Source organism: Apis cerana, linkage group LG3 (assembly GCF_029169275.1).
Source record: "Apis cerana isolate GH-2021 linkage group LG3, AcerK_1.0, whole genome shotgun sequence".
Taxonomy (NCBI): domain Eukaryota; kingdom Metazoa; phylum Arthropoda; class Insecta; order Hymenoptera; family Apidae; genus Apis; species Apis cerana.
In genome coordinates this window covers 6,270,377-6,286,277 of record NC_083854.1, presented here as the reverse complement: position 1 = coordinate 6,286,277, position 15,901 = coordinate 6,270,377, and the positions used below count along the sequence as shown (strand labels likewise).

Below are 15,901 nucleotides of genomic sequence, written 5' to 3'. Positions count from 1 at the left end.
ATAAACATGAAAAATGAAGGAAAAATTTAATATTAAAGAAAAGTATTTTAATATAAAATGAATGTAGAAAATAAAATGTACTTTATTTTCTCATTGCACTTCACATTCTACATTTTAAATATCATTTTATCCAATTATAATTTACGTATTGTAAAATGATACATGAATTCAAGATTAAATAATTATTAAAAGCAGATTTATATAATTCTAAGATTATTTTTTATAAAGAATTTTATAATTTTACATCTTTAAGAAAAAATTCATGAGTAATGTGCTTCATTTATTACATAAATCTTTATCTATATTTTATTTTAAAAGATGTACATTATTTCACCATATATATAGTGTATGACCTAAATGTGTAAAAGCATTTCAGTGAAACAAAAACAAATTAATTAAAAATATATAAATATCATTGAAATTCCCTGTTTTTTTTTATACAGTGCATTTGTAAGACACATAGAAAATTGGTGCGTTTACTACTACTATTGGAAACAATATTTAAATAGTTATATAATATTTAACATTTCTTTTCTTTAAGAACATAAGAAATGTTTGAATTTGTTATTTTCTACATAGCCACATTAATAGCATAAGAATATCACAAACTTGGATAAAGTAACAATTATTATATGTGAATTTTTACATGTTCCATCAACACATTTTTATCATTAAAATCTTCTCCACATATACCACAAACTAAGTCTTCTCCATCATCACTATCTTGTTGATGATATTGTACAACCTGTATTACCGCTGTTTGGGATGCTCCTTCTTGTATTAATGATTCTTGCCCAACTTCATTATGATTTTTAATATCTTGATTTTGTCTAGTTGAATGATGAGTTACCATATTCATAGGTAAGTCATTATTACTTATTTGTGCGATTTGACTGGAAAAATTTTCATGACTCTCAGGATTTGCTAATGTTAAAACAGGTAATGATTCATTTTGTTTTGAGATTAAATGTAAAGTATTAGTTTGCTTTGAAGTTTGTATTAAATGCATTGCAGTTATTTCATCATGACTGCTTGCAGGATGAAGTACATTTCTTTTTTGCTCTGTAGAAGTTATATGGATTGTATTGTTTTGCTTATCCATAGCAATTATATTTAAAGATTTTCTATGAGTATGATCAGATTGTGAAATATGTATATTTTCATCTTGTTTTTCATCAACTAATAATTGCACATTTTCAGATTTAAGTTCAGATATTGCAATATAATTTTCATTGCGTTTTTCTGTAGTAACTACAAGGAAAGCATTATTTTGTTTTTTATTTAAAATTTGTTCATCTGATTTATCTGTTTTTGTAATAGACAAAAGTGCTTCATTTTCTTCTGATTTAGGAATTATACAATTTCCAGATCCTTGTTTTCTTTGTAAACTTGTACCTGCTGATATTTTTGATTTTTTTTTAACTGGTTTGACTTTTGGAGCATTATTATTTGTTTTAGCTTTTGCTTCTGCTATCATTTGATCAGAATGTTTGACAATATGTGCACATAATTCATCTCGATCTTGATTTACAGCACCACATATAGGACATGAGAAAGGAGGTCCAGTTACTTCAGTTTCATTCTTTCCTGCTGCATGAACCCATCGAACATGTTCTCTCAAAACAACTTTTTGATTAAATGCTCTTGAACACAAAGGACAAACATGAGGTCTTTCTCCTGTGTGAATGCGTTCGTGTTTTCTTAATGTTCCACCATCTCTAAAAGCTTTCCAACAAAACTTACAACCATATGGTCTTTCCCCAGTATGAGTTCTATGATGTATCAAATATCCTTGTCTTGATGAAAATGTTTTAGAACATGTATCACAATGAAAATGTGCAGGACTTCCAGCATGTGTTCTACCATGTTCCCATAATCCTTGACGTGATACAAAACTCTTACCACATTCAGTACAAGTAAATGGAGAATCACCAGGATGTGCTGATAATCTGTGTTCATCCAATTCATTTTGTTTTTCAAATTGAGATCCACATACTTCACAAGAATGTGTTTTCTTTCTATGAATCCACTGGTGTCTAAACATTTTTTGTTTAGTAGTAAATTTCTTCCCACATTCAGAACATGCATGTTTACCCCATTTAGTATTATGTGTACCTTGTTCTATATTATTTTGCATCAGTTTTTTTGCACAAGTTGTTTGATGAGTTGCTAAATGATTACCATCTTGAAATTGTTTATCACAATATTCACATTCAATTGGCATATTCCAATTTTTAGATGCATGAATTTTTTCATGAGATACAAGTGCTGTTGCACGAGAGAAACTAATTCCACAATGTCTACAAATATGTTGTTTTGTACCATTTGTTTCAACTTCTATGTAATTTTTTCTATTTTCACTATTATATGATAAAGTTTCAACTTTTATCATTGTATCAGAATTATTAAATGAATTTATTGAAATATTATATTGCTGATTAACTTGATTATTTATATTATTTTGTTGTGTATATTCAAATTGTGTGACTTCTCCATTTGGCAGTACAGTAAATTCATGTAAAGTATCTATTTTTTCTTCAGGATTAGATATTGTATTAACAGTTTGATCATTTTGAAAATTATAAGATGGAACTGACCATTGAACTGTATCATAGTTTTGCAGAGTTTGTACAGATGAAGATGGTACTTGATTATTTTGAGATTCTGTCACATTTTCAGGCCACTTCCTAAATGTTTCTTCAGATTGTGACATATTATTACCCTGTGATTGCATAATAGCACGGCCAGCAACATATGTATGAATTTTCATATGATTAGATAAACTAGAAGGCCTCTGAAAATCTGCTCCACATATAGTGCACTTGTGAGGTCTTTCTACTTGATGTACTTGTAACATATGACATCTTAAATTATTTTTTGAACGGAACAAATTTCCACAAGTTCTACAAGCATGTGGACGATCTACTTGATGACAAACTATATGATTGTTCAAATCTATTTTTCTTTCAAATCTTTCTCCACAAGTAATACATGATAATTTATTAGCAAAACAACTAGTATGATGTTTTGTCATTTCATCTTGTGTAAAAAGGTTTCCACAATTTGCACAACATATTTTTTTGTCTTCAAAACAAGGATACATACCTCCAAGTTGCCGAAGAGCTTCCACAGCCATTGATTCATCATCTCCAGATGTATATTGTTGTTGCTCTTCTTGTTTAATATATATAGGATATACTACACGATTTTCATCTTCCTCATCAGAATGTTCTGCTAAAATCTCAACTGCAACTTGTGCTTCTGTAATACCAGAATTAACATCTGTGACAGATACTTCAGTGAGTCCTTCTTGAAGAACACATTCGTCAACTGGTTCGCATATTTCTTCATGAGATATAATGTTATCTTGCATATCATCATGAACCCCTGAAAGGGGAAATGTAACATACTGCTCATTCTCATGAGCTTCCATTACGTATTATTTTTATAAATTATTGATAAGTGATATTAATAAGTGAAATTTTTATGGACCTAGTTTCACCTCATGTTAAGTTAGGTCCTGTCACCATTAATAACCAAGCGGTACTTATAAACATATATAAATACATTACAAACAATTATTCACGTTACATTGTTGTTATTTGCATATATTATTATTAAAAAAATATAATATATGTTTTTCTTTTTCGCACTATAATTCAGTACTACGTATTGTTGAATCTTATATTTATTGATTACAAATGAAATTATATTTATTATAATTTTATGGTATGTAAATTATTCGTGTAACACAGCATATCTAATAATATATTTTATCACTCTTGATTTATTTATTATGTAAATTTGTAAATTCACCATTCGAACGATGGTGTAACAAGGTTATTTGCACAGGAGTGCAGCAGCAAATCGTGCGCCACCTGAAGTTGACGGCGTTCTTTGCGCAATACCAAGTTAAAATTTTTATATTTGAGGGACCGATGAACTGTATTTACAATTCAAGTATTTATTTTGAATATTATACTTACTATCTATGAAATGATTATATTGTTAATCGAACTTTATATACAACTTTATAAACATAAGCATAGTCTTGTTTAATAAATCTAATCTGTACATAATATTTATTATATTGTTTACATTTGGTTAATTTAGAATCTATGATTCGGATATACAAGGTATTTTTTTTATATTTTTTTTATATTTCATAAAAATATATTATTATATATTAAAAAAATCTTTATAAGATATATATATTTTTATATTTTCGATTTAAAGTATTTATAATATAAAAGTATATTTTTAATATCATTATAAAATAAGGAGTAAGCTATAATATATAATATGTATCTTGTAATGAGTAGTAATTTACAATTAATTATTTAATATAATAATAAGATAAATTAACAATAAAATTTTTTAGAAATTAGTATCCCAATCGGAAAAATCAGTTAATACTTGTGTGTGATCAGGAGGATAACTATCAAAATTTCTTCTATCGAGATGATTTTTTATCTATGAATGAATTAGATTAATGAGGTTAAGATAAAACTATTTTAAAAAAATAAAGTTACATAAAGTTCTGATAAATTCTTACCGTTGGTACAATAGGAGAAGACATTTTTTGATTCTGTAAGTCTTGCCAATTAAAGAAATTAAACCACCTACAATTAAAAAATGAATGAGTAGAAATAAATATATACAAATTGATAAATACATACTTATGATTACGAATATCGGCAACACCATTTTGTAGACAACCAAGTCTGTTAAGTGGATTATTTTGCAATAAAGATTTAATAAAATCCTTTCCTGCACTTTTTATAACAGACGAAAAATATTTATCATTAAAACCACGAATAATGTTGTTACATATTTCTAAATCATTTATAGCTTGAAAAGGTGTTTTATTTAGTAATATTTCGTATGTCACAATTCCAAGTGCCCAATAATCTACAGCTCTTTATCGTTAAAAAAAGTTATTTGAATTTATTTCAGATTTAATAAAAATTTAATTGACCATGAGAATACATACTGATTGTAATGTTTACTTTGAATGATTTCTGGAGCCAAATATTCTAATGTACCTACAAAAGTGTTTGTTTTATAACCATTTATTTTTTTAGTAGATCCAAAGTCAATCTGTAAAGGATATTGAATTATTGGATGAATTTATTAATATTAAATTAAATTAAAATAGAAGAACATACAAGTTTAACATATCCTAGACTGTTGATTACAATGTTTTCAGGTTTTAAATCTCTATGAACGATACCCAATGAATGGAGATAATGAACACCTTCTACGATGCAAGCGATAATAAATTGACTCGTCGAATTATTGTATTGACCATGTCTGAATAAAGCTGTCCTTAAATCTCCGCCTAAACCCACTTCCATTAAAAAGTAAAGATATTTCTTATCTTTAAAAGTCTTGTATAATCTACAAAGAATTTAGTATTGTATTTTATTTAATATATAATGAATTTAAAATATAATATATGATTTGAAGATAAATTTTTTAAATTCTATATTAAATCAAAGAATCATTAAACTTTTTTTGGTTCTAAATTTTCTATTTTATGTATTATATTTTGAAAAAAAATTTAAGGAATTAAAATCATTAATTTACTTGCAGATAAATGGTGAATCACATATTTTTAGATTATTTTTTTCATTATAAATCATTGTCTGAAAGCCACCTTTTGTGATCATATGTTTTTTCACTTTTTTTCTAGCGAAGCTAAAATTAGACATTAACGATTTCACAACGACCAATTCTACTCTGCCGAAGCTACCAACTCCAATTGTTCCTTCAGATTCTAAATCGGACAAAGTTAATTTCTCAAATTTCTTATTCCAATTATCTGGCATAATCAATTTCTCATATGTATGCCATTTCTTATTTTTGATTGATTCCATTCCGCCAAGGTAATCTAGAAATGCTCTAAAATCGAACATAAACTTTACATAAATAGAGAAGCACTAAAAAGTCATCCGACAAATTCTTAAATTAATCGCATAATTTACTCTTTCTCGATAGTATAACATTCTACTCCAGGAGACAATGCAATAGCGTTCGCTTGTCGATAAGATTCACTATTGCCATATAATGCTTTTTCACCAAAATAGTCACCCTTCTCGAGAATCATCAGTTCCTCTTCCTTATTATTTGATTTATTTTTCGTAATTTTTACATGGCCACCTTGTATAATATAAAATTTATTCCCTTGATCTCCTTCTCGAATTATGTATGAATTCGCAGGATAAAATTCCTTAAGCAACACAAAAACAGTGTTTTTAATAATTTGAAGTTATCATAATTTGAACCTTACACGCACCACTATTATCAAATCACATATTTTTAGAAGAACTTCATCTGGAAAATCCTTGAATATTTCAATCTGACGGACAATGTTCAAATTATACTCCATGGTTTCCTCGTTATTTTTTAACATTATTGTTTGAAATATTTGCCTCTCCATCACCCAAAGTTTTCCATCCGTACATGCTGAAGGAACAAACGAAAACAATTATAATAGATACTTCCGTGATTTTAATATAAAATATTTCGAATTATTCCAATACCATCGATAGAACACAATCTTTTTGTGTTGTACAATAAGGCCAATTCTCCGAAAGCGACACCAGGGCCAAAATTTTCGTGATATATATTGTTCATACAAATTTTAAATGTTCCCTCTTCCGAAACGTACAAATGGGATCCTATTACATTGATTAATTTATAATGATTAATATTTCGGCATTTATTAAAAATAATTACTTACCGGTTTCACCTTCTTGAATAATTCGTGTATTAGCTTTTACTTTTTTTGGATACATTACTGAAATGAATATTTCTATCTGCGATTCGTTGAAGTTTTTGAGGAATTCGTTGTTTAAAATCGCGTTTTTGATCAGGTTCCTCGTTCTAAAAGTTATATTAAATATGAATATATTTGAGAAATCAGAAATGATTGTTGAACAATTTAAAATTTTTAATTCACTTTTCATCTTTCTCGAAAACTTTAATCGGTATACCGAAGGACACGTTCACCTCGCCAATTACATTATGTTTTCTGTTATAGGACAAGTCTCGATAATACATATTAGAATCACATTGTTGTGGTTCGATGAGATTACATTTGGTACACGCTAAGCATAGAAAATTTAGCATTGCTAAATTTCTTTAAATTCACGTTTAATAAAATTTTTTAACGTAGTTTATTCGTAGATCGAATAAATAACACGTAAATTATTGACTGATTTAGAAAATAACAGAAATGACTAAATTGATTGATCTTATCGTATCGATTTTAACGTAGTTTTATTGGCTGATTTAAAGAATAGCAGAAATAACTAAATTGATTGATCTTATCTTTTACGATTGCAATCTTAATCCATCAGCAAATGTCCTTAACAGATATGTTTCATAAATATAATGTTATCAAAGATTTATCAAATCAATACATTTTTTCCAAGGAGTATTTATATAAATCAATCTATAAATTATTCAATCATTTGATAGTATTGTATATTAATCCATTTTTATTAATTCAAGATAATATTCATAGATGTACATACTGAAATTTAATAAATTGAGAAATATGAATAAATAGATATAAAAATAGATATAAAATTAATAGGTATGAATATTAGATATTAATATATAACAATTTAACAATTTATGTATAAATTTATTATTAATTAATAACATTAAAATTATCATGATTATATTATTGTCAATTAGAGTATCATTTTGTTCATTTTCTAATACTCTTACAAGCCTTAAATATTCATACTATACGGTAATTAATTATATTTTAAAAAATTAGAGTAATTAGAAGATATATAGTATATTTCGAATAGATTAATAGATATAAATAGGAAATTATTAATTTATACATATATCTAAATCGATTAGATAGATATAATGATATAATTTTTTAAATTTCAAAATAAATTTCATGTATTTTTTTTTTTTTGAAATTTCATTATTTTTATTATTCATTCAATTAATATTCAATTGTGTTCAATTGATCATTGCATGAATTTTTTTTCTTTTAGAAATTCTCGTCCCATCCGGAGAATTCATCTGGTGGAATATTACGATCTGGAGGATATCTCTCGAAATTTCTCGTGTCAATTCGACTTCGTACCTAGAATTTTATGAAATAGAAGAACGTAAATTTGATTAGAGGATTGAAAATTTTTAAAAATTGCATAAAAAGCAGAAATGTATTGAAAATAAATTTTTTGTACCGTTGGAACGATTGGCGCCGGTAAAGTCAGTTTTTGCAAGGCATTCCAATTAAATCCATAGAACCATCTAAAGAAACAAATTATTTTTTTAAAATATCTATATTTTACTTTAATTTAATTTTATATCTATTTTACAAATAACATTATGAATATTGCAAAAAATCTTACTTGTGATCTCGAATGTCTTGGATACCATTTCTTTGATATCCAAGACGTTCAGAAGGATTTAGACGAAGAAGTTTCTTGATTAAATTGTTTGCATTTTTATTAATGGTATTTGGTATTCCAACTACTTCGATACCTTTTACAATTTTGTTGTAAATGGTCATGTGATCAGAGCCTCGGAAGGGTGGCTTACCGATCAATAATTCGTGAATTAGAATTCCCAGAGCCCAATAATCCACCGCTCTTCAAAATAAATGTGATTTATCTTATTATCATATTTAATTTCTTTCTTCATATTTTTTAATTACATTAAGTTATTATTTTTTTTAATTATTCACCTATCATGGCCTCTGTTCAAAATAATCTCTGGCGCTACATATTCAGGTGTACCAGCAAATGTCCATGTTTTGGATGGTCCAATCTTTTTACTGAATCCAAAATCAACCTGAAAAATATTTACAAGATTTCATTTTATTTATATTCAAAAAAAAAAAAAAAAAAGAGCAAATTTCTTTAAGTTTATTCTCAATACGATATATTAAATTTACCAATTTCAAATATCCACGAATATCAAGCATAAGATTCTCCGGTTTTAAATCTCGATAAACAATGTTCATCGAATGAAGATGATCGAGAGCTTCCACCACGCATCCTACCATGAATTGTGCAGTCGCATCGTCAAAGAATCGTCTTCTTTGGAGAGTTGTCCATACGTCTCCACCTAGACAAACTTCCATCAGGAAATATACGTATTTGCTGTCCTTATATGTCTGGTAGAGTCTGGATGAAAAATAAGTCGAAAGAAACAAAAATAATTTTTTTTCAATTATCGCGCAAGAAATTGATAATTAATATAATTTTTTTTAGATACTGACTTGCATATGAACGGAGAATCACAGGCTTGCATAATATGTTTCTCATTTAAAACATGTTCCTGCTGTTGTTGCTCGACCATCACTTTTTTCTTCAGTTTCTTCAGCGCGAAACTCTTTTCGGAATCAGATTTTAAGGTGACTAAATCGACACGGCCAAATCCACCGACTCCTAAGGTACCTTTAGTTTCTAAATCGGCTAAAGTGACGTTTGAGTATTCGTGAGACCATTTTTTAAATGTCAATGATCGTTTTTGTTTCTCATATTCTGCTAACCAGTCCTTATTACGTATTTCGTCGAGACCACCCAAATAATTCAGGAAGGAACTGAAATTTAATTCAATTTCAATCAATCAAAGAAGAACGATATTTTCTGAGTATGCATAAATATTCTATTTATCATTTTCAAGATACAAAAACTCACTTTCGATCCAATGTTAAACATTCGACACCAGGGGCCAATGCAATCGCATTGGCATGTCGTCGATTTTCACCAGCATCATCGTAAATAGCTAATTCTCCGAAATATTGACCCTTTCCAAGAACCACCAACTCTTCTTCTATACCATTTTCGGTATCTTTTGTTATTTTGACGTTTCCACCGCTGATTATGTAAAATTTTTCACCCTTCTCTCCTTGCCGAACTATTTTTGTGTCGGCAGGGAAGAATTCCTATCAAGAAGATACATAATTTTCTTTCAAAATTAAATTTAGTATCGAGATGATTATATAGATATAGAAAAATAAGAAATATTTACCACACGAATGAGATCAGAAATTTTAGCCAAGACGTGATCCTTAGGCTCGGGTAATTTTTGGAGAACGGAAACTCGTTGAAGAAATCGAATGTTTCCTTCCAGCCTCTCCTGGGCTGATTTCATCATTACCGTGAGGAACACGCTTCGATCGAGTACCCATACTTTTCCACCCTTCTTTACTGAAAGTTAAATAAAGACGTTATCATTTCCAATTATTATTTTTTTATTTGTTAATTGTTATACAATATAATCAGTATTTACCCTTGATGGATCGAAGTCTCATAGTGTTGTACAATAAGGCAATCTCCCCAAATGCGACACCAGGTCCAAAAGTTCTTTGGAACTTGTTGCCCTCATAGATATCAAATTCTCCTTCCGCTGAGACGTAAAGATGCGATCCTGAAATATTGATTAAAAAAAAAAAAAAGATAAAAATTAAATATCAAAATACATAATGATATAATAAAAAAATCTTTACCAATATCTCCTTCTTGAATCACTAAAGTATTTGGTGGTATTTGTTTCGAATACATAGCGGAAACTAACGCTTCCACCTGGTTTTCTTCAAGATTACCAAGGAATTCATTCTCCAAGATAGCTTTTGTAATTTGTTGTCTACTCCTATAAGACAAAAAAATTATTTTTATTAATTTATTAACATTCATAATCTTTGAATTCGTTTAATTTTATTCTTTTTTTTCAAAATATTACTTTTCATCTTTTTCGTAAACAGGACTCGGTGCAGAGGGTGGCGTCGGAGTTCTGCCGATAATACCGCCTCTGGGATTTGCAGGCTGAACATCCGAAATTCTGGCATTTTCTTCATCTTGTTTTATGGAAAGAAGACTATGATTCTGTCGTGGTGGTGATGGTGCCTTGCCTTTGGTATGTACAGGAGGTCCAATTCCATTAAATATTGTAACACCAGGTAAGGTACGTATCTGAATCAAAGTTAAAAATATTTTATAAAATTATGTCCAATTTGTTATCTCCTCGTTTTGATGTTTATGATTTAAAAGATCGAAAATCTTTAAATTTTTATTCAAATTTTAAAGAAATGTTATTAAAGAAATATATTATTGATAATAATCTCATTCCAATCGATTAGAAGATATTTTGATTATTTTTAAATACTCACCACTCCATGACTCAGATCTGGTTCACCTGATTGCCTATAGCTTGTTACCACTGGACTCTTCACATTTCCGTTCTACGAATAAATAAAAATATGATGATCTATTAATTATTCCTTTCATATAAAGTTACAATATGATCTTTATTCTTTAAACAAACTTTTCTTATTACACTTACATTGATCACGTTCGATTCGTCATTCCTGGACAGAGAAATCAGATTGATACTACCCCTCTGTCCCAGGATACTTGGCGTCGGAAAGCACGAGAATTTCATTATACTTTCTTCATCCAAAACATGTCGAAAGCACACTCTCTTGGCTCCTGAGACAGAAAATAATCTCTTCCTACTATTTGTTGTAAATTTATTCATGTATAAATCAATAACTTGTCGATCGACTTTAATCGGCTTTAATCGAATGATTTATTTTATCTGGTTCGAATTCCATACTGATAACGTAACTTATCTTTTTTTTTTTTCTCTAAGAAAATCAAGAAATATCCGCTTTATTGCGTTTTAAATTATGAAAATTATGAAAATTCCTGGAATAAAGAATTGCAGAAATAATTTATTCGACGATATCTTTGACTTTTTTTTAATCGATCATCGATCGGTATCCAACTTATGATCTTAACTATTACTCACTGTTACGATTTGTTATTTCTTCCTATTCGACCGATCTGTTGTCGAAATGGTCGCAAAAGCCTCTTTTAAAAACTACTGTCAGACAAAAAGTTCTTACGCATGAGACAAATTCGAGCACGTGGCCTTAGCTGGTCACATGCTTATGCTAATGATGTTCGATGCGATTGTGCGCTGACGTCACGATAAATTAGCACGTTCTCATAATGTGTGGATATTCTCGTTTTATGGCACGATCCTTTCGGAAGTTTCTCGTTGTACTGAAAAACTTGCACATCTATTTGATTATCATTGCGAACACGATGATCGAAGAGATCATTTTATCGATTTTATTTTCCAATTGTTGTGTCAATAGTTTGAGAAATTTCTTTGATTAATCGAGTCTAGAGATCGAACTCCAATGTTATGAATCGATGTTATCATAGTTATCTTTGTTCATCATTTGTCAATTGCTTAGTCAATATCAAATTTGTGCAGGTTGTGCAGGAAAAAAGAAATATACGTTATAACTTATATAGATGATTCTGAATCATTGATATTAAAGTTTCATCAACGTAATACTGCAAAATTATCGAATTATCTTAAAAATCAAAGATAAGCTTTTCTTTTCATTAAATTCTATTCATCAGATTATATTTATCTAACAAGATAGATGCAAAAAAAAAATAAATATAACAATAGAGAATAATGAGATCATCAATATATTGACAATTAGAAAAGAATTACTATACTTATATCTATTAATTTCTAATTGTGATATAATATCTACTGAATAAATAAATAAGAAATTTATACATAAATAAATTTAATAAGTAATAATGATATTATAGTATTCATTACGGATTCACTATTCATATTTTGATATGTTTCACGTATTACAGAATTTATTTCCTCAATAACATCTATCTGCGAAATATAAATATATTGTAATTAAATTTAATTTAAGAGCTTTTTTAAATGGTTCTCGTAAATATAGAAAAAACGATTATTCTTCAATTTTGTCACGTGGGAAAATTTAACGATTCGATGCAAATTAACTTAAACTTTCGCATCTGAAATCTTCATCTGACAATTAATTAATCAATGACGATATAAAATTGATCGTTGAAGAAATAACATCTTGCAGTGGTAATTTCAATTTTTGTTTTATGCATGGCTTTATATTTTATTAAGAGACACGATAAGAATGTTTGATTAGTCATATTAGAAGATCTATCCAAATATTATTTATAACGTGTATATCGAGTATGTGATTACATAAGAATTTTTCAAATCTTCAATCATACAAATTGGCCAACAATTCTCCAAATTTTAAAAAGGAATAAAAATAAAAATTAATTGATATCAATGATTCAAAATTTGATTCATCATTCAAAAATTAGGTATTGATTATCGGAACAATTTTAATTTTTTCTATTCACCTATTCGATTTTCCTTGTCATAAATTAACGCGAGATTATCTCAAGGGATTGACGAAGAATTCGAAGAAATCGGTTTAGGAAAACAGGAAACAAAGCGAAACAAAGATTATCATCGAAAATTGTTGGTGCGAGTGCACGTAATTTCCTCGAAACGAAGCGTCTTATCAAAATAGCGAAAAAGATCAAATTTAAAAAATCATTTCCATCGCGGATTTTATATAACTGCGCCATATTTCTTTCGCGAATCGTTTCCTGCTTCGTTAAAGATCTATTAATAAAGAACGATCGAAGCTGCTCCTTTTGCTTTTTTTTTTTCTCGCTTCTCTGCCTCTTTGTGTATTTCTTTTTCTTTTTTACGTAATCACGAGGACGTTTCACTGTAAGTACGCCTACGTTTCGTAATTTTCCTTGCACAACGTTCGAATTCTTGTTACAATATTCCTCGTTAAACACGAGGAATGGGAAGCATGCGATCGATGATCGCGATCTAACGATAAGTGAAACGATTCAGAATATTTCTTATTCTTTTTTTCTTTGGTTAAAATGTATCTAGAATTTCAAAACATTAGGGAAATCTAAAGTTTTATGATTTTTCGTTTGTTTTTATTAACACAAATAAATTAGATTGTATTTAAAATTAAAATTAAATTTCTATGAAATTCGGATGGACTTTTTAACTTTATTTAATTTAACGCTAGTACAAAAAAATGTCTGTTTTTTTTCAAATGTTTCAGAACATATTTTGATGTTTCAGTATTGTTATAAATGAATTTTCATGCAGCATGAATAGAAGTTTTTGAGGATTAATTATAAAAGAAGATATGCAACATTATATATTTTAAAATATATTTTAAAATATTTTGAAAAATGAAAAATATTTTAATTAATTAATTAAAAGGAAAATATCCTCTATAAAGATCTTCCATGATGGAAATTTTTGAAAATAAAATTTTAATTAGATCTTTTTCTCGTTAATCGATATTTAAATTTTTTAGATTCAGTTATGTTTGATGTTATATTGGATGATAAATGATAAATGATTTATTTGACTGTTCGTATTAGCAGACGGTGTCAGAATAGCTGATGCCAATATTGATAGAAATGAGTAAATAATAGTAGAACGAGAAGTGTTAACAATAAAGATTTCATATCATTGAAAATATTCAAAATAGCGGGAGGCTTACAAATTCGTTTGTATTAATATTCTCTTATCCTTATTTATTTTCTTCCATTTCGAATTAATTATATTATTTTGCTATTACACTGAAGGATTTTTCCATTTATAAAATAGTATGTGCATCTAAGAATACAGAAAAAATTTTCCTGAATAAATATGAGAATGGAATATTTTTCTCTTTTTTTGAACATTCAAACAGAAATCTGAGCAAAACACTTGTGAAAATTGTCTCGTTTAAAATTGTCTCTCCTGATTTGTGTACAGATGACAAATATTTTGACCAGGAAGATTTTTTGAATATTCCATTTGGCAAAATTAATAATTCCATAATGATATTTCAGATATTTAATGCTTTCATAAAAATATACTGAAAATATTAAGTTAATAAGTACATAAAATATCGTTTTTTCAAGTAAAAATCTTTCAATGCAATTCTAAAATTTTTTTTCAAGATAATTTATTGATTAAAATGTTAAGTGATATAATCTAAAAGATATAACCTTCTCAACTGATATATATATATATATTTAAGTAATTTTCTTTTACAATTTTTCCAGCTTAACTGATATGATATGTCATATATATTCCAATATTTTTCTTGTTAAATATATCTGATACAATTGATTATTACAATTTTTTTTAATATAATTAACAAATTTTAATGGAAGATCTCATTTAATTTAATGATCTCTCCATTAAATTAAAATCCCAAAAAAAAGAATTTAAATTTCAATATAATACACGTCAATATAATACACATATTTTTTTTTTTCTACCTTATATCTTTTTCTCTTCCATCGAAAAGAAACTATTCTTGCATATAAGAGTCACGTTAATTAATAATTATCAAACACACGTTCATCGATATCTCATGAACATAATCCGCGTGATTATTTGAAAATTTAAATCGTTAACGAAAACATCGTTCAAACCACGTTAATTTTACATTATTCAAGTTTTTAATCAATTGTATCGACGAGCTCAATTAACACAAGCATAATTAAATCACACATGTGCCCCTTTCCCAAATCGTGATTCTCGATTCCGTCTCTCACTCGTTAAACATTCGCCGGTTATTTTTACGCTCGGCCAATATTTTCGTCCCGTTATCGTGTTTGATTTTTCTTTAATCACCTTGTTTACCCTCGTCACTTAATCGCTTTATTACTTATCGAGAAAACGACGGAAACCGCAAGCGCAACGCGAGAAAACTTCCCTCTTCCGCTCTTCCGGTATCAACGAATCTTTCGAATCGCGATTATTTTAGTTTAATCCGAACTGTTTAATAATTAAGCTTGAATTGCGCAACGAAATTACTTAATCGCGTGCAATATTTGTTTCTTCGCGATTTGTTATGCGCGACAGAAATGCGGAAATCTTATCTGTGGGCCTTATATGTTACTTCCATTATTATATAAATAATTAAATTGAAATATTATCGCGACATAATCTCAGACGTTCAATTACATTTTTTTCGTTGATCGATTAGATTGTAAGATGAAGATAAAGATAA

The 15,901-nt window shown here is 28.2% G+C and overlaps 3 protein-coding genes across 7 annotated transcripts; all 3 read right to left on the bottom strand.

The window, feature by feature from the left end:
• Positions 1 to 58: 58 nt before the first annotated feature.
• Positions 59 to 3,865, bottom strand: LOC107997300 (zinc finger protein 708-like). The gene has a single exon (XM_017055784.3). It carries the CDS (start codon positions 3,431 to 3,433, stop codon positions 629 to 631), a length of 2,805 nt encoding a protein of 934 aa, XP_016911273.2. The 5' UTR covers positions 3,434 to 3,865; the 3' UTR covers positions 59 to 628.
• A 165-nt stretch (positions 3,866 to 4,030) lies between these two features.
• On the bottom strand, positions 4,031 to 7,295 carry LOC107997265 (cGMP-dependent protein kinase 1). Its single transcript, XM_017055720.3, has 11 exons — positions 6,965 to 7,295; positions 6,746 to 6,888; positions 6,546 to 6,683; positions 6,299 to 6,468; positions 5,988 to 6,232; positions 5,590 to 5,904; positions 5,169 to 5,400; positions 4,994 to 5,100; positions 4,680 to 4,919; positions 4,556 to 4,622; positions 4,031 to 4,473 (listed from the first exon to the last, which is right to left on the bottom strand). Exons 1-11 carry the CDS (start codon positions 7,132 to 7,134, stop codon positions 4,378 to 4,380), a joined length of 1,923 nt encoding a protein of 640 aa, XP_016911209.2. The 5' UTR covers positions 7,135 to 7,295; the 3' UTR covers positions 4,031 to 4,377.
• Positions 7,296 to 7,929: 634 nt separating this feature from the next.
• On the bottom strand, positions 7,930 to 15,751 carry LOC107997323 (cGMP-dependent protein kinase 1-like). Of its 5 annotated transcripts, none has more exons than XM_062072498.1 (15): positions 15,165 to 15,751; positions 11,891 to 12,058; positions 11,326 to 11,471; positions 11,153 to 11,224; positions 10,726 to 10,955; positions 10,493 to 10,635; positions 10,276 to 10,413; positions 10,015 to 10,193; positions 9,681 to 9,928; positions 9,260 to 9,583; positions 8,933 to 9,164; positions 8,723 to 8,829; positions 8,388 to 8,627; positions 8,220 to 8,286; positions 7,930 to 8,116 (listed from the first exon to the last, which is right to left on the bottom strand). In XM_062072498.1, exons 2-15 carry the CDS (start codon positions 11,892 to 11,894, stop codon positions 8,021 to 8,023), a joined length of 2,226 nt encoding a protein of 741 aa, XP_061928482.1. In that variant the 5' UTR covers positions 11,895 to 12,058; positions 15,165 to 15,751; the 3' UTR covers positions 7,930 to 8,020. The 5 variants fall into 5 exon arrangements, with proteins under 5 accessions (XP_061928482.1, XP_061928479.1, XP_061928478.1 ...); XM_062072495.1 differs by having other exon boundaries at positions 11,326 to 11,690; positions 11,794 to 12,058; positions 15,165 to 15,302; XM_062072494.1 differs by having other exon boundaries at positions 7,930 to 8,286; positions 11,326 to 11,690; positions 11,794 to 12,058; positions 15,165 to 15,306.
• Positions 15,752 to 15,901: the final 150 nt, after the last annotated feature.

What these genes read in the sequence shown, in the direction of transcription:
- LOC107997300 (XM_017055784.3), bottom strand. Translation starts at nt 3,433, where the DNA reads ATGGAAGCTCATGAGAATGAGCAGTATGTTACATTTCCCCTTTCAGGG.
- LOC107997265 (XM_017055720.3), bottom strand. Translation starts at nt 7,134, where the DNA reads ATGCTAAATTTTCTATGCTTAGCGTGTACCAAATGTAATCTCATCGAA. An exon ending in CAAAGTAAACATTACAATCA is followed by an intron (nt 4,920 to 4,993) that starts GTATGTATTCTC and finishes TTAACGATAAAG; the next exon opens with AGCTGTAGATTATTGGGCAC. An exon ending in CTTCTCCTATTGTACCAACG is followed by an intron (nt 4,474 to 4,555) that starts GTAAGAATTTAT and finishes ATTCATTCATAG; the next exon opens with ATAAAAAATCATCTCGATAG.
- LOC107997323 (XM_062072494.1), bottom strand. Translation starts at nt 11,520, where the DNA reads ATGAATAAATTTACAACAAATAGTAGGAAGAGATTATTTTCTGTCTCA. An exon ending in CAGATCTGAGTCATGGAGTG is followed by an intron (nt 10,956 to 11,152) that starts GTGAGTATTTAA and finishes ACTTTGATTCAG; the next exon opens with ATACGTACCTTACCTGGTGT. An exon ending in CAAGACATTCGAGATCACAA is followed by an intron (nt 8,287 to 8,387) that starts GTAAGATTTTTT and finishes TTGTTTCTTTAG; the next exon opens with ATGGTTCTATGGATTTAATT.